The 23,525-nt window shown below is 40.5% G+C and overlaps 1 protein-coding gene across 2 annotated transcripts in view; it reads left to right on the top strand.

Annotated features, from left to right (window-relative positions):
• Positions 1-23,525, top strand: part of ADAMTS3 (ADAM metallopeptidase with thrombospondin type 1 motif 3) — a 293,355-nt gene that overhangs the window by 20,556 nt on the left and 249,274 nt on the right. For both annotated transcript variants that reach the window (XM_069594325.1, XM_069594324.1), the window contains exon 3: positions 5,193-5,599. In XM_069594325.1, coding sequence (XP_069450426.1) covers positions 5,193-5,599 — 407 coding nt within the window. The remainder of the gene's footprint in view (positions 1-5,192; positions 5,600-23,525) is intronic.

Raw genomic sequence — 23,525 nt, 5'->3', positions numbered from 1 at the left:
GGAAAATTCTGAAAGAGATGGGAATACCAGACCACCTGACCTGCCTCTTGAGAAACCTATATGCAGGTCAGGAAGCAACAGTTAGAACTGGACATGGAACAACAGACTGGTTCCAAATAGGAAAAACAGTACGTCAAGTCTGTATATTGTCACCCTGCTTATTTAACTTATATGCAGAGTACGTCATGAGAAACGCTGGGCTGCAAGAAGCACAAGCTGGAATCAAGATTGCCAGGAGAAATATCAATAACCTCAGATATGCAGATGACACCACCCTTATGGCAGAAAGTGAAGAGTAACTAAAAAGACTCTTGATGAAAGTGAAAGAGGAGAGTGAAAAAGTTGGCTTAAAGCTCAACATTCAGAAAATGGAGATCACAGCATCTGGTCACATCATTTCATGGGAAATAGATGAGGAAACAGTGGAAACAGTTTCAGACTTTATTTTTTGGGGCTCCAAAATCACTGCAGATGGTGACTGCAGCCATGAAATTAAAAGACGCTTACTCCTTGGAAGAAAAGTTATGACCAACCTAGAAATCATAATGCAAGGCAGAGACATTACTTTGCCAACAAAGGTCCATCTAGTCAAGGCTATGGTTTTTCCAGTGGTCATGTATGGATGTGAGAGTTGGACTGTGAAGAAAGCTGAGCATCAAAGAACTGATGCTTTTGAACTGTGATGTTGGAGAAAACTCTTGAGAGTCCCTTGGACTGCAAGGAGATCCAATCAGTCTATTCTAGAGGAGATCAGCCCTGGTATTTTTTTGGAAGGAATGATGCTGAAGCTGAAAATCCAGTACTTTGGCCACCTCATGGGAAGAGTTGACTCATTGGAAAAGACTCTGATGCTGGGAGGGATTGGGGGCAGGAGGAGCAGGGGACAACAGAGGATGAGATGGCTGGATGGCATCACCAACTTGATGGATGTGAGTCTGAGTGAACTCCGGGTATTAGTGATGGACTGGGAGGCCTGGCGTACTGCGATTCATGGGGTCTCAAAGAGTTGGACGCGACTAAGCCACTGAAGTGAACTGAACTGAATACTTGAATGGACTTCCCTGGTGGCTCAGAGGTTAAAGTGTCTGCCTGGAATGTGGGAGACCTGGGTTCAATCTCTGGGTTGGGAAGATCCCCTGGAGATGGCAACTCACTCCAGTACTCTTGCCTGGAGAATCCTAATAAGTAACTAATTTACATTTAAGTTAAAATAGTTAAAACTTACAGAATCCTTTAGTTTTAAATTCTAATCTCATTTAAACCTCTCTTATGACGTTATAAGTATTACTAACCTCTAGTTAACAATTGTGGAGAAGGCAATGGCAAACCACTCCAGTACTCTTGCCTGGAAAATCCCATGGATGGAGAAGCCTGGTAGGCTGCAGTCCATGGGGTCACTAGGAGTCAGACAGGACTGAGCAACTTCCCTTTCACTTTCACTTTCATGCATTGGAGAAGGAAATGGCAACCCACTCCAGTATTCTTGCCTGGAGAATCTCAGGGACGGGAGAACCGGGTGGGCTGCCATCTATGGGGTCACACAGAGTCGGACACGACTGAAGTGATTTAGCAGCATCAGCAGCGGTTAACAATTGAGGAAGCTGAGCCTTTAGAATAAAGAACTTGCTCAAGTTCACGTGTAGACTTGATGCTTTCTGACACTGTAATCTGTTCCTTGACCCTACGCTTTGTTGCTTTGTGGAAGTATTTGGTGCTGTGAAATGTATCATTTCTGAATGCAGTAAATTAACACTGGTTGCATATGTGATTGTAGCATGAGATTACCATTGATAACTGAGCTTTACCCACCCGTCCCTTTATTTTTCTCCCCAAGACCTAGAATTTAAGAGCCTTTTACAAAGTTTTTGAAGCTGCAGTAGAGGAAAAATTGGTTGGTTGGCTGCAGATAGGCCATCATCATTCTTGTTTTCCTTTATAACTCAGGTCTTCAATTAGACATTGCCAGCAAGATGTTCCCTCTATTGTGAATGAGTGTGATCTTCAGTGTCAAGGTGATCAGAAATGAAAATTTTCTTTGGCTCCTTGTTTGCTATGTGTTAGGCTTTCTTGGTCTGCTTTCTCATTTATAAATTAAGGGTAATAATACTTACCAACTGTGATTGTTGTAAGAACTAGAGAAGGTTTATTCCCCAGGACAAAGCACAGTGCCTGGTGTTTATTCTGTAATACATGGCAGGTGACTGGGTGGCTCCTTTGTCAGTTCCATTAACTACTGTCCTACAGGGTGGTAGCTTGAGGGAATATTAAATGCACCTTTTTCTTTAATTCCCACCTGGAAAATGACTCATTCAGAGTTTAATTTCAAAAGTGTTTCTTATGTATACATTTTAGGAATGTTTCTTATTTAAAGTTGGAGAAGACAAAGCTCTATACAAACATACCATTCTGATTTTGAATAAAAGTTCAGAACATATTGTCTGACAGTGGAAAAATGGATTCGCCCTAGAAAATCTAGGATGTATGGCTTACTGTCAGTATGAAACTCTGGGTATCCTCTTAGGTGTGGAGAAGATGCCCTGCATTTTTCCTAAATTTTCTAGTTGTTCAGTTGCTTAATCCAGGCATCAGTATTTGTCTAGATTTTGGTTGCGTGAATTCCCTTCAATGGAGATGAGAAATCCATGCATTAAAATGAAATGTTGTTCTTTCTTTCCCCGAAACAGTAAACCGATGGTTAAAGAAAGAGTTACAACTGGAATCATTGGTGCGGCGAGATGCTCCTGGGCCGTGGATAGTTAAGTCAGTGTTGTGGATCAGCAGAGACGAAGCAAATGTTCTCTAGTTACCTGCATTACTAACTCATACATAGTAAACACATCCTACTGATAAGAGACCCTGGCGAGGACAAAGTCATGTATGAGATGATATTGGGAATACTGAGTTAAATGGGGAAATACTTTTCCTCCAGAATTAGTTTGGGGTTGGCTGTGTCAGTCCACCTCCAAGAGGCCAGTTCATCCCTTCCTGTGGAAGCTTCCCCCTCCATCACCCTGCTTCTGTGACACTTGAGTGCATTCTCTCAAATTTAAAGTTCTTTCTCTCAGCCAGAATTTATGAAAGTGTTCTCATGGATTTGGTTGTAAGGGAGACCGAATCTGTTGTCTGTGCATACACCGACACCTATGCAGGTCTTCATGATGTAGAGAGATTGTAGAGAGGCAGGAATTGGGTTGCTTCTGCTCCCTGGAAGCAGGCTTCACTTTACTCTGTGATATGACCCTCCTCACTCCTTCTCTGCCTAGTGAATATGTACAACTGTGTCACTTGCTGTATACACTTGATAAAAAACAGGTATTATGTTTAAATGCACTGGTCATTATAAGTGGTGTAATGGTAACAAACGTGCACTCAAGGAATTTCCAGGTTGCAAAATACCTTCATTTGTCTTCTGGTACTTTACGTGTTGTTTGAGTTATTTAAAAAGTAGGAAAATAATGAATACTTAGTGATTGTTGGGGCTTCTCTGGTAGCTCAGCTGGTAAATAATCTACCTGCAATGTGGGAGATCTGGGTTTGATCCCTGGGTTGGGAAGATCCCCTGGAGAAGGGAAGAGCTACCCACTCCAGTATTCTGGCCTGGAGAATTCCAAGGACTGTATAGTTTGTGGGATCACAAAGAGCTGGACATGACTGAGTGACTTTCACTTTATGGGATTCCCTGGTGGCTCAGATGGTAGAGTCTGCCTGCAATGTGGAAGACCCTAGTTTGATCCCTGGGTCAGAGGGATACCCTGGAGAAGGAAATGGCAACCCACTCCAGTGTGGAAAATTACATGGATGGAGGAACTTGGTGGGCTACAGTCCATGGGGTCTCAAAGAGTTGGACATGACTGAGTGACTTCACCTTTCACAGTGATTTTATAAAACACTTTAAGAACATAGGTTGTAGATTCATTTATGGGTCCCATATGCTAATGTATTAGATAACATCATGAAGCTTCCATAGGTGAGGAATTTTTGTGAATCATATAGTTTTTTTCATACCTACTTTGTCATACCTATAGGGCTGGTCTGAGGCTAGAATTATGAAAGTGGAGAACTTTTAAATTCATGCTCTTAGATTTTCCTTTCCATGTGTTCTTTCTTCATCCTTGTTGCCCTTCTTGTTTCCTTCTGCCTTCAAAATTGTTTCTGTTAAGGAAGAAACGGTTCATTTAATGTGTTGTCTTTCCCAAGGATGTTTGCATCTCAGTGGACACAATTCTCACATTTGGCTAAACTTGGCCAGACAGTTATGTTCTAATTGTGCAATTCAGTTAAACATGTGAGTGGCCACCCATGTTATAAAGTGGACCCTTAATATTGGATTCGTATTCAAATGAGGATCTTTGCCGTGTAAGGAGTATGGTGCAAAATAACAGTGCTGTTTGCTCTTGGCTAACCAGTACTTGTGTATTCAACTTATAGATGGTTCTTTTTACTCCATTCTCCTCATTTGCTGAAAATGTTCTGTGATTTATGGGACACAAACATGATAAAGCAGAGAAAGTGTATGGGCTTTGGAGTGCGATGTGAAGATATAGCTGAGCTTCACAGTTATGTGACCTTGGACACACACCTCCTGAATCTCAGTTTCCTCTCCTGTGAAGTATGCTTATTAGGGTTGGTATGGTAGAAAAATACGTATCAACTGCAGCGCCATAAACTGCAGTGTATAAATTACAGGCCAATGGTAGATATAGTACAAAGTACATTGTGTTTAATACACAAAACTATTGTGATAAGTATAAATTCTAGGATTCTTACAAAGAAAAAATAAAAGTAATTAGGAAAAATATCTTCTACATAGTAGCAAGCTTGTTAAAAGTCTGTAGCATTTATTAGTTATGTCAATGATATATTAATTGAGTGTATGTCTTGATTATAAGCAAGCTTGATACAATTTATGGAAAGTTATTTTATTCATATTCTCAAACACATAAATGACGTGGTATTCACATGTAGTGAAATTTTTTAAAAATTAAAAAAAAATGATTAACACAGAGTTACCTAAATGTGTTTGAGAAGTGATTTGAGTTCTCACAACCTACTGCTTATGAGACGATTCAAGAATATATTTATTATGCAACTTGAGGTGTGGTCTTGTGAGGTGGGCCCCTGATGCCCGTGTTACATCGTCTTGTGTTCTCTTGATACACAGGATTCTACAGTTATGTTTTTCCACCCCACAGATTTACCAATAAAGAGACAGAGAGAGTATGAGCTGGTGACTCCTGTCAGCACAAATTTTGAAGGACGTTATCTCTCCCATATTCTTTCTGCAAATCACAAAAAGAGGTCAACGAGGGACGTGTCTTCCAACTCTGAGCAATTGTTCTTTAACATCACGGCATTCGGAAGAGATTTTCATCTGCGACTGAAGCCCAACACTCAGCTGGTAGCTCCTGGTGCTGTTGTGGAATGGCATGAGGCATCTCCGGTGCCTGGGAATATAACCGACCCCATTAATGACCATCAACCAGGAAGTACTTCGGACAGAATCTGGAAAACAGAGCCTTTGCAGACCAACTGTGCTTATGTTGGTGACATCATGGACGTTCCAGGAACTTCTGTTGCCATTAGCAACTGTGATGGTCTGGTAAGACTCCTCGCCTTTTGTGTCTGTGTGTTTGCAGGTGTTTGGGAGCGCAGCATGACTTCGGCATGGTTTGGAAGGTAGAGGTGGAATGAAAGCCTCATTATTATATTTCAAGTTCAGGAAGAAGCATTAGAAAGCATTTCACTGTCAAAGATGTGTGCTTTGGCTTCATTTTGGCATGAAGACATTAGCCTAAGAAACCAAAGACAATTATTTTAGCATTCTTTGCTTATATGTCCACTTGCGTCCCATTGGGAATTTTATTTCGTTATTTCTTTAAAATCATCCTGACACCTTTTTAAAGAAGCATAGATTCCTTCAAAATGATAGTATTTCCCTTCTTGTGAGGAAACGTTAGGTGTTTTATTAAAGAAAATATTTAGCAAGCATTCTTTTGCACACCCCTCAGAAGAAGCGAGTTAGCCGCAGCAGCAGCAGCAGCATGCTGAAATGGGAAACGGTGCTTCTCTGGCAGAATTTGTTCAAATGGCATTAGTGTATGAACCTGAGGTGGAGTTCTCTCTCTGTGGTGGCTTTGATTCGTTTTCTCTTGCTTTTGAATGAAACAGCCATATATTGTTCTTCACTTTTGTGGTTGAGGCTGATAGTAACTGACCCTTCTTTACACGCTCTGAAGATGTGAAATATTTTTGTCTTCTATCTCCAGATGTTATTTGAGAAGTGTGTCAATGTTTATGCCTCTTCCATTCAGAGTTGACTCCAAGCCTTTGTTCAAAAAGAGCAACCATTTTTCTTTCTGTGGTTGCCAGGGTGCTGTTTCTTGGGAGTTCACAGCTATTCTCTTTGTTTTGTCTCTCTTCTGGGAGTTCTCAAAACAATCCTTGTATTCCTTCAGCCTTGGCTGGTCCCCTAACAGTACCTTGAATCTTCTGCTACTGTCCCTTTAATGCATAAGCACAACCCAAAGAAGTTATGATGCCATATTTTTTACTCAAGGCCTGGTGGGTTCATGGTTGCAGGCTTTATTTGGAGGTCTTGTACTGCCTCCAGATGTTCTATAAGGCTTTAGAAGCCTGAATGGAAAACTGAGCAGCATGTGTGGCAGGTCTCCTAGTTGGACCCTTTGATTAAGATTCACAGCATCACATTTGGTGCTAGACCATGCTATAGGGTTTGAAGGCACAAGGAATCTTTGAGATTCTTCTCATTCCACACAAATGTTTAACAGATCTGACAACTAAATTACTGACGAAAACAATAGAAAGAAAACATCTTCTAGAAGACAAAGTTTAAAATATTCACTAAGAGCTTGATTCAACACTACGAGAGTATAAGAGGAAATAAATTCTATAAAAGGTTCTGCTTTATAATACTTCTAAGTAACATATATTGAGTATAAAACTTAATTCAATGTTATTTTAAAGTACTTTTTATCTCCCTGGTTAAGACTGAAGCTGGGACTAGGAGATTTGAAACTTGAAAATCAGTTTAAGGAAGGCAAAAGGCAAGAAAATTATTTTAATAGTGAATTTTTAAACCTGACTTAGCAGTCAGTATTTTTCTTACTGTACATGTCAAATTATCAAATCATAGGTACAGAAATATAGGGCAATAGTTGTAAGGAAGAGGAAAATAGGTATAAAGTAAGAATCTACATTAATATTAGGATTGATTTCTCATTTTTCAGGTATGGTGCTAATTGTTGACATGTGTACATTGACACAGTATGTCTGTTTGTGTGTGTGTGCACAGCTCAACCAGTGTATTTATTTGTTCCATTCTTTGATCCTTTAGTTAATTAAAACATATTTCTGAGAAGTCAATTCTGGGCAAGCGCTGTTCCAGACATTGTGAAATGATGAAAGGAATGGTCGTGATTACCATTCTCATGGAGCTCAAAGAGGTTAAATTTGCCATAGATTTTAAGTGTCAAAGTATCTGGTATACATGTATGTGTATACACACACACACATGCATACTAGAATTATGTTCAACTTTAAAAAGTTGTGATGAAGGGAAGTATCTTCTGGAGAGATTTTATGAATGGGGACAGAGTTTCTAAGCAGGCATACATGGCTCAGGCCTTGAGCTTGACCTTGGAAAAGAGAGGAGTCCAGCCTATAGCAGGCAGTGCTGACTATGCGGGTGTACCTAAACAGAAGGCTTTTTAGGGTTTCCAGCTCATAGCAGCTATGGAGGAAGAATGAAGATGATGGCAGGACTAAAGCTCAGTAATAGAAAGCAGATCAATAGCGTGATGACTACTACTTCATTAAGCTGGGGACAAATTCTTAAAATTGCATTGGATAGAATAAGCACCTTAGCTGAAATAAAGTAGGAAGTAAAACTGATGTGAATGTAAATAAACCTGGCTAATTAGCAGATTCTTAAACCCTTTTTTATTCCTTTAACTTGCTGTGTAGGGGATTTAAGTTTGACCTTCTTGACCTTAGGAAGAGGAACAGGGATGCTGAGATCACATAGATGCCTGAGGATTAAGCTGATGGGCTAGAAAGCCATTTCCCTGGGAAACTCTGGGATTATAACCAAATCTAAGTTGTCTTAGCATAAAGCAGAGCCCCTGCTGGCCTAAAAATGCCAATGGGACCATCTCTGCTCAGCAAGATGAAGTGAAGTCTCCTGCCATGGAAGAGAATGCCAGTGAAGCCCTATCTGGATGGGTCTACTGTAGATTATTGTTGATGGGATTCCTGTGATCTGATTATCTGCGTGGGTCTTTTGAAGCTCTTAGTCATAAGGAGCAGCCACAGGTATTTATTTTTTCACTGAGATTGGGAAGCTCTTCCCGTGGCCTTTTCCCTGAGTGAAACCCCTTACCTCTTTTTCTCTAACGCTACCTTGTGGCAAACTATATATATTTGAAATAGATAGCAGTCTGAGACAGAATTAATTTATATTAAACAGAAGGCTGTGATCTTTAAAAAATAAAAAATAAAATAAAATAACAGTACTGCTCAAAGAGTGTCCATACACCCAGGTCAAGATAAATACTGAAGGTGAGACTATATAAAGAAACTTTATGATACTTTGACATAGTTATTATATTTGTGTTGGACCTAACAGTTAAAAAAAAAAAAAGCTGAAGCTGCTATTTTGTGCCTTTTTTGTTTTTTCCTAGTAATTAGTTTTCCTTGTATTTTACAAAATTATCAGCCCAAGGCCAATCGGGGAGAAAAGAAACAATTTACCCCAGATAGTTTGAAAAGCAAGTAGTAATACTTAGCTGTTCCTATTCCTCTGAACATCAGAAACTTGACTGAAAACTACTTATTCCAGGTAACTATGAAATGATCCGGAGAAGGCATTGGAGAAGGAAATGGCAACCCACTCCAGCGTTCTTGCCTGGACAATCCCAGGGACGGGGGAGCCTGGTGGGTTGTCGTCTATGGGGTCGCACAGAGTCAGACACGACTGAAGCAACTTAGCAGCAGCAGCAGCAGCAGCGTGAAATGATCACAGGAAAGCTCCCTTAACTTGGACATTATGGAGGAAGAGAGAAAATTGCCTTAAGTGACATATGCATAGCCAAGGTCTAGAATGTGATATAAAAAAGATGTCAGAATAGTGTCTGACTCTATGACCCCATGGACTGTAGCCCACCAGGCTTTTCTGTCCATGTGGTTCTCTAGGCAAGAATGCTGGAGTGAGTAGCCATTCCTTTCTCCAGGGGATCTTCCCATCCCAGGGATCAAATCTAGGTCTCCTGCATTGCAGGCAGATTCTTTACCACCTGAACCACCAGGGAAGCCCAGACATAGATATACATGATATCTAAAATATTATTCTGTGCGTTTCTGAAATCAGCATCAAAGTGTTCTGCATGAAGGAATTAACAGTGATTTTCACCCACTGTGGCCAAGAACCGTATCTGTTCTGTCTAGCATGACCTTTTTTTGAATTTTTGTCAAGATTATCTTTTATGAGTTATAGCTAATTCTTTACCAATTACAGCTTTATGTCTGCCCTAGTATACCCTACTGTAAGTGAGAATTGTTATGATATTCAGTCATAGAGTTGTTGTTTTCTGACAGCATCCAATTTTTAAAAAGCCCAATTCTCTAGATCCTCCTCCAAATTATCCTGCCAAAGCCTAAATCCTGTTAATAGGTTCTTTCTAAAGTTCTCTTACTGAGATGCTTATGCTTCCCTCTGGTGTGTGTTCTGGCTCCCAGCAACATAATAAACCCAGCTTGTCAACTGCAGATGAGTTCCTAGTGGTCTTTGGCTGGAGGCCATTGACGTGTGTTACCTTTCTGCTTCTGCATCTCTGCAGTGAGAGTCCAGTGGTCAGGAGTCATGGTGATGGCAAGCATTTCACACACTTCTGAGTGGGAAGATGCTTCTGGCTGAGAATTCCAGCTGAAAATAGATCTTTATTCCACAGAGCCCTGGCATTGGCCCTGTAACACTATTAAATCTCCCCTGTGAGTAGTGGCGGCTCACAATCATATTTTGTGGTCTTCAAATTTGCCAAAATAAAGGGTTATTTGGTTAGTAGTCTTTATGCCATGTGTTCATAGCATAAGGGAACTGGATTTTTCTAGACTTATGAGAACAATATCCCTTTGTTAATTGCTCTGGATTGTCATCAGAGGAAACTGGTTGAGAATGGAAGAACTGACTGGTGATGGCTATTTTGGACTATCCAACTCAGTGATTTCCTTGTGGGCTGACTTTATGATCAAGGCAGCTTATCAAGGACAGAAATTTTCAATATTTTGTAACATTTGAAATCCTTCCTCCAAATGAAATCACTGTGTGTGCGTGCATGCTAAGTTGTTTCAGTTGTGTCTGGTTCTTTGCAGTGCTATGGGCTATATCCTGCCAGGCTCCTCTGTCCATGGGATTCTCCAGGCTAGAATACTGGAGTGGGTTGCCAGGTCCTTCTCAAATGAAATCAATAGGGGTTATCTAATAAAATAATATGTAAAATGGATAAACTCAGGAAAGGCCAGTAAAACATAGTTGTTGTTTTTTTTTCTTTCCCACCTAACTCCTGTTTATCCTGCCTTGTTCTTATTCGAAACCACTTTTAGCCATCCTGAAGCTTCTAATAGGAAATCTCCACTGTTAGGTTAGGGAGTCTTGGAAGCTTAAAATTTGGGAGCTATAGGCAAAACCTCTTTTCTAAAATATGTGATAGTCACATCTGATTAGTATTGGAAGTAATTTACCCTTTTTAGATTTGGGGCATGGCCAAATGAAGTCTTTGTGGACAACCACAAACTTATAAAGAAAACAGCCTTCAGACTTTCGTGCCTTAAGACTTCTGCTTTGAGATTTGGTCCCTTCAGAAACATGTCCTCTCTATGCCTATCTCAGTAAGTCTAACTGCAGAGGCACTTTTTAAAAAAGTCTATTTTAAAAAGTATTATGAGCCAGTGTGCCTGGGATTAAGAATATTTTACCAGTGATTATAAATACAGTTCAATCTGGTAGAAGAAATGTTTGATACTAAAAATAGATACAAATCCGTAGCTATTTATAGTAGGTTTAGAGTTTTTAAGGACTGATCTTTAGATGTTGACATTTGAACGTCTGCTTTTATGAGGAGAACCTGATCTCTAAAAGCCAGTCCCCTCCCACCTTTTTTCCCCCCAAGGAACTTGTCTATGGAAGATGTATATTTTCCTGATGGGACAGAGGGAGTTTTGTGTCTTAACCATGTACATGTTGATTTAAGACACTTCAGTAGATCTGGGGAACAAAGGACTGAAACCTTGTTTCACTTCCAGCCCCCTACACTAGGCTGTTTTTAGCAATGCAGGGTTAGAAGATGCTCAGAGCACCTATACCCTTTTATTTTCATAAGTAGAAAGGAAAAAGTGGTTATAAGAACTCTAGTTTATTTAGTTTGGGAGAACCAGTACCATGATAAGCCTCATTGCTTCCTACCTGAGATTTGGCCCCATCTGAGCTGACAGTATTAATCCTGCCTGTGCTGGATCTGGGCTGCTGGTCACATTTCCTACCCTGCCTTCCTTCTCAGATAGGCAGCCTGGTTATGCTTATCTGTGGTGAAGTGGAAAGATTTAGCACAGTCTGATCATTTTCACATTTTGCACTTAATTAGTATAAATCCAGAATTATACATATGTCAAGCCTTTGGCAAAATTTTGGCTATATTTCTTTTCTGTGATTTTGAAAATACTTCTTTTTAATAGTTATTTTGTAGCTGATATAAACTATTCATGTTTGTGGGTACCACTTGTTCATCTTACGTTTATTTCTTTGTATTTTCGGCCGCACTGGGTCTTCGTTCTCGCGAGCGGGGCCTGCTCTCTAGTTGCGGTGCTCAGGCTTCCCGCGGCAGTGGCCTCTCTTGTTGCGGAGCCCAGGTTACAGAGTGCTTGGGCTTCAGTAGCTGTGGTGCGTGGGTTTAGTTGCCTCATGACATGTGGGATCTTCTCAGACCAGGGATCGAACCAGTGTCCCTTGCATTGGCAGGCAGATTCTTAACCACTGAACCAGCAGGGAAGCCCCTTCGGCTTATGATTTTATTTACATCAATTTGATTATGATTTATTTCCCATTACTGTCTCTAACTTTGATATAGTACATTTTTCAATTAAATTTAAGGGTGAGCTAAAAATTGGGGGAAAAATAAATGTGGTATTTCACATCTTTCTTTGTATAAGAATGGAAAACAGAAAATAAATAAAACGGGAGGGAAAGTTGACCTGAGAAGTAATGCTTCCTATTCTTCTCAGTGCCATGGCAACTAGGACTTCATTATAACTTTAATATAGATTTTTAAAGATACTCAAGATGCTCTAAGAACTGTGAAAATAGTGCTGATGATATCTTTCATTTCTTCTTCTTCTTCTCAGAAAATTATCATTAAAACAAGAACAAAAGCACAGCAAGATATTGATATGACACCTTTGTGCATAATCAGGCTTTGAAGTCACAGAGTTCTTACAAACTAAACCCAGCCTCAAGGTCCTCGACTGCAAAAACTGTTAATTGTGTGGCTGCATCTTTGCTTCTAGGAATATTGATAAAGTTAATAAAGCTTTTGGAAGAGCTAGGATATGTAAAGGGCTAGATTGATTGCTGTGGGCAATACTGAGGTAAACTGGGCATAACCTTTGTCTTCCAGGAGTACTAGATATAAGATATGCAAAAATAGAACTAAAGTACAAGGCATTCGGAATGTTTTATATGCTCTAAGACTAGAGTAGATGAAATGTGAGAATCCAGGTGGTGAAAAGATTATTTATACCTGGAAGGATCATAGAAGGCTTCCTGGAGAAAGCAGTATTTGTGATCCCAGACCTTTGGAAAGATAACCATGTATGTTAAAGTGACCACTGATGATGGCAGAGGGTGGGATGGGTAAGAGGAAGAGCCTGTGAGGAAAGTAGGAGATATTTGTGATGGCCATAAACATGAAGAGAGGATGGGGTAAGAAGATTTCATGAACTTTGTAATATACGTAATGAATACATGGGCAAGCCAAAGCAGTCTTGGTCAGTATTTGGCTGAATGAAGGAGTAAGTGCGGCTTCCCCTGTGGCTCAGTGGTAAAGAATTCACCTGCAGGGCAGGAGACACAGAGGATGTGGGTTCAATCCCTGGGTCAGGAAAAAACCCTGAAGGAGAGCATGGCAACCCACTCCTGTATTCTTGCCTGGAGAATCCCATGGACATAGGAGCTTGGAAGGCTACACTCCATGGGGCTGCAAAGAGTCAGACCAAAGCGGCTGAGTGTGCACGCACGCACAGGAGCAAGTTTAATGCAAGAGGGAGAGAGAGACAAAAAAGGAGGGCAGATCCTAGAGATGGATATGAAGACCAAATTCAATGCTTGCATGGATATTCAGGATGAGAGGAGGGCAAGGTTCGTATTCCTTAATTATGTTGCTTTTCTTTGTAGAAAGTTTTTGCTGAAGTCATGGAGCTTTCTCTCTGGAGTTTAGAGAGATTTTTCTCAGTAGCTTTTTTTTTTTTTATCCTAGAATTTGATCCCAAATTTTTTTCTAAGAGGGTTAAGAAAGTTGATTTTTAAAAAACTGACTTCTCCCGTCATCTGGGTCCTTCAGTCTTTCAAGTTTGGTGAATTAAGTGCCTCATTTAACCTCCTTCTATTGAAGAAGAAAATGGCATCCCACTCAAGTATTCCGGCCTAGAGAATCCTGTGGACAGAGGAGCCTGGTGGGCTGCTGTCCATAGTGTTGCACAGTCAGACACGACGGAAGCGACTTAGCAGCAGCAGCAGCATAGCTGTAACTTCTTCCATCTGAAGTGTTCTCCTCACTTTCTTACTGTGTTGACTGTATATTCCTATCCCTACAGTTCAGTTCAGTCACTCAGTCATCTCCGATTCTTTACGACCCAAATAATCACAGCACGCCAGGCCTCCCTGTCCATCACCAACTCCCGGAGTTCACTCAAACTCATGTCCATTGAGACGGTGATGCCATCCAGTCATCTCATCCTCTGTTGTCCCCTTATCCTCCTGCCCCCAATCTCTCCCAGCATCAGGGTCTTTTCCAATGAGTCAGCTCTTCCCATGAGGTGCCCAAAGTATTGGAGCTTCAGCTTTAGCATCAGTCCTTCCAAAGAACACCCAGGACTGATCTCCTTTAGAATGGACTGGTTGGATCTCCTTGCAGTCCAAGGGACTCTCAAGAGTCTTCTCCAACACCACAGTTCAAAAGCATCAATTCTTCGGTGCTCAGCTTTCTTCACAGTCCAACTCTCACATCCATACATGACTACTGGAAAAACCATAGCCTTGACTAGACGGACCTTTGTTGGCAAAGTAATATCTCTGCTTTTGAATATACTATCTAGGTTGGTCATAACTTTCCTTCCAAGGAGTAAGCGTCTTTTAATTTCATGGCTGCAGTCACCATCTGCAGTGATTTTGCAGCCCCCCCAAATAAAGTCTGACACTGTTTCCACTGTTTCCCCATCTATTTCCCATGAAGTGATGGGACCAGATGCCATGATCTTAGTTTTCTGAATGTTGAGCTTTAAGCCAACTTTTTCACTCTCTACTTTTACTTTCATCAAGAGGCTCTTTAGTTCTTCTTCACTTTCTGCCAAAGAGATGGTGTCATCTGCATATCTGTGGTTATTGATATGTCTCCCAGCAATCTTGATTCCAGCTTGTGCTTCCTCCAGCCCAGCGTTTCTCATGATGTACTCTGCATAGAAGTTAAATAAGCAGGGTGACAATATACAGCCTTGACGTACTGCTTTTCCTATTTGGAACCAGTCTGTTGTTCCATGTCCAGTTCTAACTGTTGCTTCCTGACCTGCATATAGGTTTCTCAAGAGGCAGGTCAGGTGGTCTGGTATTCCCACCTCTTTCAGAATTTTCCAGTTTGTTGTGATCCACATAGTCAAAGGCTTTGGCATAATCAGTAAAGCAGAAATAGATGTTTTTCTGGAACTCTCTTCTAGAGTTTTCTGGAACTCTCATCCAGCAGATGTTGGCAAGTTGATCTCTGGTTCCTCTACCTTTTCTAAAACCAGCTTGAACATCAGGAAGTTCACGGCTCACGTATTGTTAAAGCCTGGCTTGGAGTATTTTGAGCATTACTTCTTTCTATTCTTGAAGGAGTATTTCTAATGTTGTTTTAGTGATTTTTGCTTATAGCCTAAACAGTAATTTGATCAAGTTTACCAAACTTTCAAAAAACAAGACACATCAAGATAACCCTGTCAATGAATGGATTTCAGTGTTAAATCTCATTTTATTTTATGTCATTTATCATATCTACCAAATGTATATGTGTGTGTATAGAAATATATGTATGCATGCATATATGTTTATATGCATACAAACATACATATTTGCACCCATATATATGAAAAACCATAGAAAATGTTGAGAAAAATCAATGTTTAATTAAATATTTTGATTCAGTGACCAGTGGCAAAATTTGTTTTTAGGTGTTTAGAGTTGGTGCAGAGCTGGATGGCACTCAGGTCTGTTGACAACAAAACTTAACAGTTCTATCACCGCAAGTTACCTAAATATGCTCCTCACAGTGTGGGTGGTAAACAGAGGTCATGACATGAATTAGCTTGTAGATTTTTAATATTGTTAGAAACATAGAGAGATTAATCAGAAATATAATTTAAAAGGGCAGTTTTATTATTGTCAGTTTACAACAGTGAACTTGAAAAAACTGTTTAGAATAAAAAGCTCAACTATGCTTTTTGTATTATGATTAAGTTTGCAAAGTTAAAAAAAGTGCTGCAGTTACTCAACTCAGCCTGTGAAATAACATGTGGAAAATAGTCTTCTGTGAAGTGAATACTCTAGTAAAAATCCTGTAGCTTTCAGATGACCTTCTCCAACTGAGGCAGGGCTCCTTCAGCATCGTCTTCTCTGAGGGGTAATCTAATCTGTGCTTTCTTGAAGACTTGTAATGATAAGAAGCTCACTACTTTCCATCTTGTTAATATATAGCTCTGCCATATAGAAAGTTTTTCCTTAGATTCTACTTAGAAGTATAAAGTGAAAATATCTTATTCCATGTATTAGATTCTTTGCAGTGGACACAGGCATACTAACTGTGATGGACTTCTTGTTGTTATTATTATAAAACTTCAGTTTCTTGCACTTGAACACTCAGTCATTCAGTGCATCCCACAGTACACTCCTGCTTTAGGAAACAGTTCCCTTTAGTGGTGTGATAGAACCCATACCCTGGCTGGAATGGAGTTAATGAGGCATAGGTCATAATTTTAACACACCTCTCAGGCTTTTCATTTTGGTCAGTATTTTAAATTATGAATCTCAGAGTAAGACATTATGGGACTAGCAATAAAGAGTCCATGGCATTAGATGGTATATACTGCTGTTGTTTAGAGTCTAGTTTTCATATCTTATCTCGTATCTCTTTTATTTGTTGATGGTAGTTAATATGCTGTCTTATATCTGTTTTTGTTTCCAGTCTAAAGTTTTATTTGGAAAAAAAAAAAGCATACAGCATTTTCTACAAATCTATGGAGGCAACTGTGGGGGGTGGGGGTGGAGATAAAGGTGGCATGATGGGTCCCTGGCTCCAATTGCTAAAAAATGCATTTTTAAATTTAAATGGCATTATCAGAGTAGACTTTTGGGGTCTTGAGTTTTCTGATTAGCTGATAGGACTTTCCAACTCCAATATAAAACATTTCTGGAAGGCCTACTTCTGTCTGGTGATGTCTCTAAAAGTGGATGCTTGGTGTCATAAAAATAGAGCAGGACCCAGTCTGAGCCTAAGAGAAAATGAAGAACAGCACTTAGTAAGAGATTCTGTAAATGTTAGCAACCCAAACACAGTGCGAAATGTTTTATTTAGCATTATCTGTAAAACAAGATGCGTTTAACATAGTGATTAAAATCTTGGAGTAATACTTCCTTTGGGCTTGCAGGATATTTGATCTCACTTATAGGATGCCATTATATCATGCTATCCTGCTTGGCTTCATATAGTCCTTTATTTTTCATACCTAGCTTTGAGGATGATATTAACTGGCTGCCCAGACAGAAAAGCAGACCAATCATAGTGATGTGTATCCAGATAAAATTAAGTCACTGTAAGACCTCTGTTTCTGTTTGGTCAGCTGCATGTCGTGGTCACCTTTGGCTTAATCTATGGAACCACACCCAGACTTAGCATAATGATGTAGGAAGTCTCTAAACCTTTTATATTGGTCCTAGATCCTAACCACTAATCTAAAATTTTCAAGGATAGGCCCATTTTTATATACAATGCTTGGAAAAGGTTTAGAAACATGTTAACCTATGAGGATGTTTTGAAATTTGAGCTATACCCATGAAACTACCTTCTTAATCTTCCCCATGCTTAAAAACTAGGGGTTTGAATGACATCCATGATTCTTTTTGTTCTGCCTGTTCAGTCTAATGTTTTGAAATACTTTGTAAACCAGATAAACTATTTATTAATTAACAATTTTACATGTTAACTATCAAAAATATACAAAATTGCTCATCAAAGTTTCCAGTAAGTATGAATCATAGTCTCTTTATACTGGCTGATGATGTTTTCCAGTAAAAAGGTTTGATTATTCATAAACCTGTACTGTTTTGTTCAGCCTTATGACACAGTGACAGTCATTGCCAGATCTGAATTGTTGCCGCCACTGGTTCCTAGAAGCCCAGAGATCTAAAATTAGGAAACTGTTGACTCTAAGTTTCCAGAGATTCCTTCTAGAACTAATGTTCTGTAACTCGGTAACTAAGTTTGTGTTCTTTTATCCTTGTGGACAGTGCATTCCTGGCCAATGAAGAAATCATTGCTTCCTGCTCATCATTGTTCATTTATCACGGTTGGGAGTGTAAATTGCATGTATGAGTGCCGCTTTTGAGATATGATTACTCTCTGATATGCTCTTTCTGTTTTTTAAAATTTATATTAAATCCACGAACTATGAACAAATCCTGTGTTCTAGAAGGCTCCAAAGGACCCAACTTCTAATACCATTTGGGGAGATTAATAGCTTAACTCCTAATGAAATGTGGAAATAATCAGTGTAGAGAGAAATCTGTCTATCTGCCTACCTACCTATCTCTCGATCTACATATGTATGTGTATATGTATGTATATGTAGAGAGAGAAGCAATTATATTTTTATAAAATATTAAGAGCAGAAGAGACTGTACCTTGGCTGTGTTGTAGGAGGAGTACTGAATTACCCCAGGATAGGAATGTGTGACGGCTTTGTTGATGCAGTCATTTCCCTGGGACAGTTCCTCGTAGGTTACATTTGAGGTATATGCAATCAAAGTTGAGAGTCATTGTTTTCCCCAAGGGGCCTCTAATCTTACTGTGTATCAGGATCTCCTGAGGGTTTGTTAAAACATAGCTTGCTTATAGCCACCTCAGAGTTTTTGATTTAGTAGGTCTGTAGATGGACCTGAAAGTTTACATTTCTAATACGTTCCCAGTTAGCGCCAGACACCATAACTCAACTGTCTGTTTCTTGTTTGTGTGCAGTGATTCTGGATACTGGCTTTTCCCAGCTGACTTGCTTTCTCAAGTAAGGAATTGGAACTTTTTTTTTTCGGTCTGTAATACTGTCTTGGCCCTTGCCCACAGCCCAGTTATCATCCCAGCCAGTTTGACTCAGCACCCATCAGTCCCAGATTGAATTAACTATGCACAAGTGCAACTTCGTCTCTTGGTCTCCTTGCCCCAAGGCGACATATACATTGGACATCTTGGAAGGCCATTTTCCCAGGCCAAGTTCTGGCAGAATACAGAAACTTAAAGAAACTGTGAACTTGGACAAACACCTTAATGTGTCTGATCCTTATATTCCTTTTTTGATTCATGCCAAGATTTTCCGATGGTAGGGGGAGCTTTGAAGTGTATCCTCATTTTAATTTCTTCAGTAACCAATCGTCACTACCAAGTGCTTGCAATTTTCTAACATGACTTTGCTTTTGCGAACTGGTTGGGCTTCCCTGATAGCCCAGTTGGTAAAGAATCCGCTTGCAGTGCAGGAGACCCTGTTCGGTTCCTGGGTTGGGAAGATCCCCTGGAGAAGGGAAAGGCTACCCACTCCAGTACTCTGGCCTAGAGAATTCCATGGACTGTATAGTCCATGAAGTCGCAAAGAGTTGTACACGACTGAGTGACTTTCACTTTTCCCTTTGGTGGTAGGATTGTGCTGTGGGGCAACATGAAGACCTTGAGTTCTCCAGTTGTCCTGAGCTTAAGCCGTCTGGGGCCATCACAGTTTTTGAGCTCTTGTGAGTCAGTCCCATACTCTGTCTATCCATACACCATCTCAGTACTACACTGAGCTGTATCTACACTCTCAGCCTAGACGATCTCTTGTGATTTCATGGCTTCTAATACCATTAAGCAGTAACGGCCCTCTGCGTCTGGCCCTGACCTCTGCTCTGACCTCTGGACTTGGATATATGTTCTGCTGTCCTTTCAGCTTCTCCACATGGATGTCAGATAACCATCTCAAATTTAACATGACTGAAGATGGTCCCTTGACAGCTACCCCTGTGTGATTTTGTCCACAAAGGAAAGTTTGGACCCTAATTCTCTAGCCAGAAACCTAGGCTTATGCCAGATTCCTCTTATTCCTCATTTCTTTCACAAAATCCATAATGTAAGTCTTGACGTTGTTTTATAAAACATGATCTGAGAGTTGTTTTATAAAACATGTTATGAATCTACTTACGAAATCTCCAGTGCTACAACTTTGATATAAACCCCTGTCATCTCTTCTCTGGATAGTACAATGACCTCCTATTTTTTATTTTTGGTCTATTTTTGCCCCTCTTCATCCTTCACATAGAAATTGAGGTGACCTTTCTAAATCTGATGAATTTTTCTCTATTTAAAACCCTTTGCTGCTAAGTCACTTCAGTCGTGTCCGACTCTGTGCGACCCCATAGACGGCAGCCCACTAGGCTCCTCTGTCCCTGGGATTCTCCAGGCAAGAATACTGGAGTGGGTTGCCATTTCCTTCTCCAATGCATGAAAGTGAAAAGTGAACCCTTTAGTCACTTCTAATTAAAATTCAGAATTATTACCATGACTCTTAAGACCCTATGTCAGTTGTTCTAATAATCATTATGTCTCATAATCACCTAAAGAGCTATTTAAAAAATAAAGAGGCCTAAACAGCAATTCCGAAATACAAATTCATTTGTCTGGGGTGGTGGTGGTGGAGATTTAGTCACTAAGTCATGTCTGACTCTTTGTAACCCCATGGACTGTAGCCCACCAGGCTCCTCTGTCCATGGGATTTTTCAGGCAAGAATACTGGAGTGGGTTGCCATTTCCTTCTCCAGAGAATCTTCCCTACCCAGCGATCGAACTGACATCCCCCAAGCTAGGCAGGTGGATTCTTTACCACTGAGCCACCTGGACTTCCCAATATGTAACTAGACTTTAGAATCATTGTTCTCTCCAAAAGGCCTTAGTGCGGATGAGAATCCCATGAAGGGATTGTTGCACCATAGATTTCTAGGTGCCACTTTGGGGTTTCTGAAGAAGAGCCTGAAAATTTGCATTCCCAACAAGTTCCAAACGCTACCTTTGGAAACCACTGTATTACGGGATCTAGTCTCAGCACACTTCTCTGGTGCCATTCCCTTGTTTATTATATTCAGTCTCTCTGGTCTCCCTTTTGTTTTGAAAATCCAATTATTTTTCTGTCTCTGACCTTTTGGAAATGTCTCTTCAGCTCAGAACATTCTTTTCTAGATCTTCAAATAGAGATTCCTTCTCATCCTTTGGGTGTTAAATTCCATTTCTTCATAAAATATTTTTTGGTCATTCTAGCCAGAACAGAAACTTCAGCCAGTCTATAGTATAGTAGTGTTTTTAGTCTATTTGCAGCCATTATTGGCATCTCAAATTTATCTTGAATTTATTTTTTACATTTATTGTTGGGGGACTCTCTCTACTGAGGATGAGGACTGTTTTTCCCTGGATCTCTAGCAATGTTTGGTACATTGTGTGCTCAACAAACCAATGCTGACAGATTGAATGGTGTGAATATTAGAATAGGAGATTGATTTCTGCTTGCAATGTGAATTAGAGACCTCTCATTGGTGTCTTCAAATTTTCCAGTGTGTAACTTTTGCATGACTATGTCAGTGAGTTTATTTCTGCTTTGCAAACAAGTTCATTTGTATCTTTTTTTTTTTAAGATTCTGCATATAAGAGATATTGTACAATACCTCCCTCTCTATCTGACCCACTTCATTCAGCTCGACAATCTCTAGATCCATCCATGCTGCTGCAAATGGCACTATTTCACTCTTTTTAAAGGCTAATATTCTATTGCATGTATATGCACCACCCTGCCTGCCAATGCAAGAGACGTGAGAGACGCGGGGTCAATCCCTGGGTCGGGAAGATCCCTGGAGGAGGGCATGGCAACCCACTCCGGTGTTCTTGCCTGGGGAATCTAATAGACAGAGGAACCTGGCAGGCTACAGTCCATAGGGTCACACAGAGTTGGGCACAACTGAAGTGACTCAGCATGCACACACACACCACATCTTCTTTATGCATTCATCTGTGGATGGACATTTAGGTTGCTTCCATGTTTTGGCTATCATAAACAGTGCTGAAACAAACATTGGGGTGTAGTTATCCAAGCCCATATTTTTGTTCAATAGCGTAGTAGAAGTATAGTATGTCTCTAAAATTGATTTACTCCCGTTAAACAAAGGAAACAGATACAAATCAGCATGTCATCATGTTGCCAAAGAAATATAGAATTAAAATAAAAGACATTGTATAAATGTCTTACTTTGGACTAATTCCTTGGAAGAAAATAAACACATTGACTTTCTTGTCAAGGTTGTTACTGCAGCAACCTATGGTTCTTCTTTCTGAGCACTGATCACACATGAATTATTTAATGCTTTCTCACCCTGCTAAACTGGAAACTCCATGAGAGGTGGAATTGTGTCTGTAGTGTTTACTCCTATGTCTTCAAAACCAGGCAGCATCCCTTATAATAGTAGGTGCATAGTAAACATCTGATGAGATACACAATGAATGAAGACATAGGACATTAGTTCTATGTCACATGCTATAATCTGCTCACTGTCATCTTCTAGGTTGAATAAATGCTTTTGTACAGAATCTCCCTCCACCCTCCTCTTTGGTATCCAGAACTCTGCCTGGTAACCTTTCATTTTTTTCCATGGTTTCTCCATGATGGAAGGTAAAAATTACAGAAAACCATTCTTCTGTTTGACTTCGTTTAGACAAAAAATGTATTTCCCCGACTTTTGTGTCTCTTGGTAACTCTCAGTCTTTATATCCCTGTGAGTGAGTTTTCTCTCTTTTTGCCTCTTGCATGCGTGTGTTCTAAGTTGATTCAGTTGCATCAACTCTTTGTGACACCATGGACTGTATCCCGAAAGGTTCCTCTGTCCTTGGGATTGCCCAGGCAAGAATACTGGAGTGGCTTGCCATGCCCTCCTCCAAGGGAACGTCTGGACCCAGGGGACCTGTGTCTCATGTCTCCTGCATTGGCAGGCAGGGTTTTTTTTTTTTTTTTTTACCACTAGTACCACCTGGGAAGCCCCTTCTTGCTTCTTGCTGTATGTGCTTAGTTTCTCAGTTGTGTTAGACTCTGTGTGACCCCTTGGACTATAGCCCGCCAGGCTCCTTTGTCCATGGGGATTCACCAGGCAAGAATACTGGAGTGGACTGCCATGCCCTCCTCCAGGGGATCTTCCAAACCAGGGATCGGACCCAGGTCTCCTGCATTACAGGCAGATTCTTTACCACCTGAGCCCCTAGGTTGCTTCAATCATGTCTGACTCTTTGCAACCCTATGGACTATAGCCTGCCAGGCTCCTCTGTCCATGGGATTTCCCAGGCAAGAATACTGGAGTGGGTTGCCGTGTCTTCCTCCAGGGGAACTTTTCAACCCAGGAATCAAACCTGTGTCTCTTATGTCTCCTGCATTGACAGGCAGGTTTTTTCTTTTCTTTTTTTTTTTTTTTTAACCATTAGCACCACCCAGGAAGCCCCTTTCTGCTTCTTCAGTTCAGTTCAGTTCAGTCGCTCAGTCATGTCCAACTCTTTGCTACCCCATGAATAGCAGCACACCAGGCCTCTCTGTCCATCACCAACTCCCAGAGTTCACTCAAACTCACATTCATCAAGTCGGTGATGCCATCCAACCATCTCATCCTCGGTCGTCCCCTTCTCCTCCTGCCCCCAATCCCTCCCAGCATCAGGGTCTTTTCCAATGAGTCAGCTCTTCTCATGAGGTGGCCAAAGTACTGGAGTTTCAGCTTCAGCATCATTCCTTCCAAAGAAATCCCAGGGCTGATCTCCTTCAGAATGGACTGGTTGGATCTCCTTGCAGTCCAAGGGACTCTCAAGAGTCATCTCCAACACCACAGTTCAAAAGCGTCAATTCTTTGGCCCTCAGCCTTCTTCACAGTCCAACTCTCACATCCATACGTGACCACTGGA

The sequence above is a fragment of the Ovis canadensis genome, chromosome 6, assembly GCF_042477335.2.
Source record: "Ovis canadensis isolate MfBH-ARS-UI-01 breed Bighorn chromosome 6, ARS-UI_OviCan_v2, whole genome shotgun sequence".
Lineage (NCBI taxonomy): Eukaryota > Metazoa > Chordata > Mammalia > Artiodactyla > Bovidae > Ovis > Ovis canadensis.
This window is presented reverse-complemented; position numbering and strand designations above follow the sequence as displayed.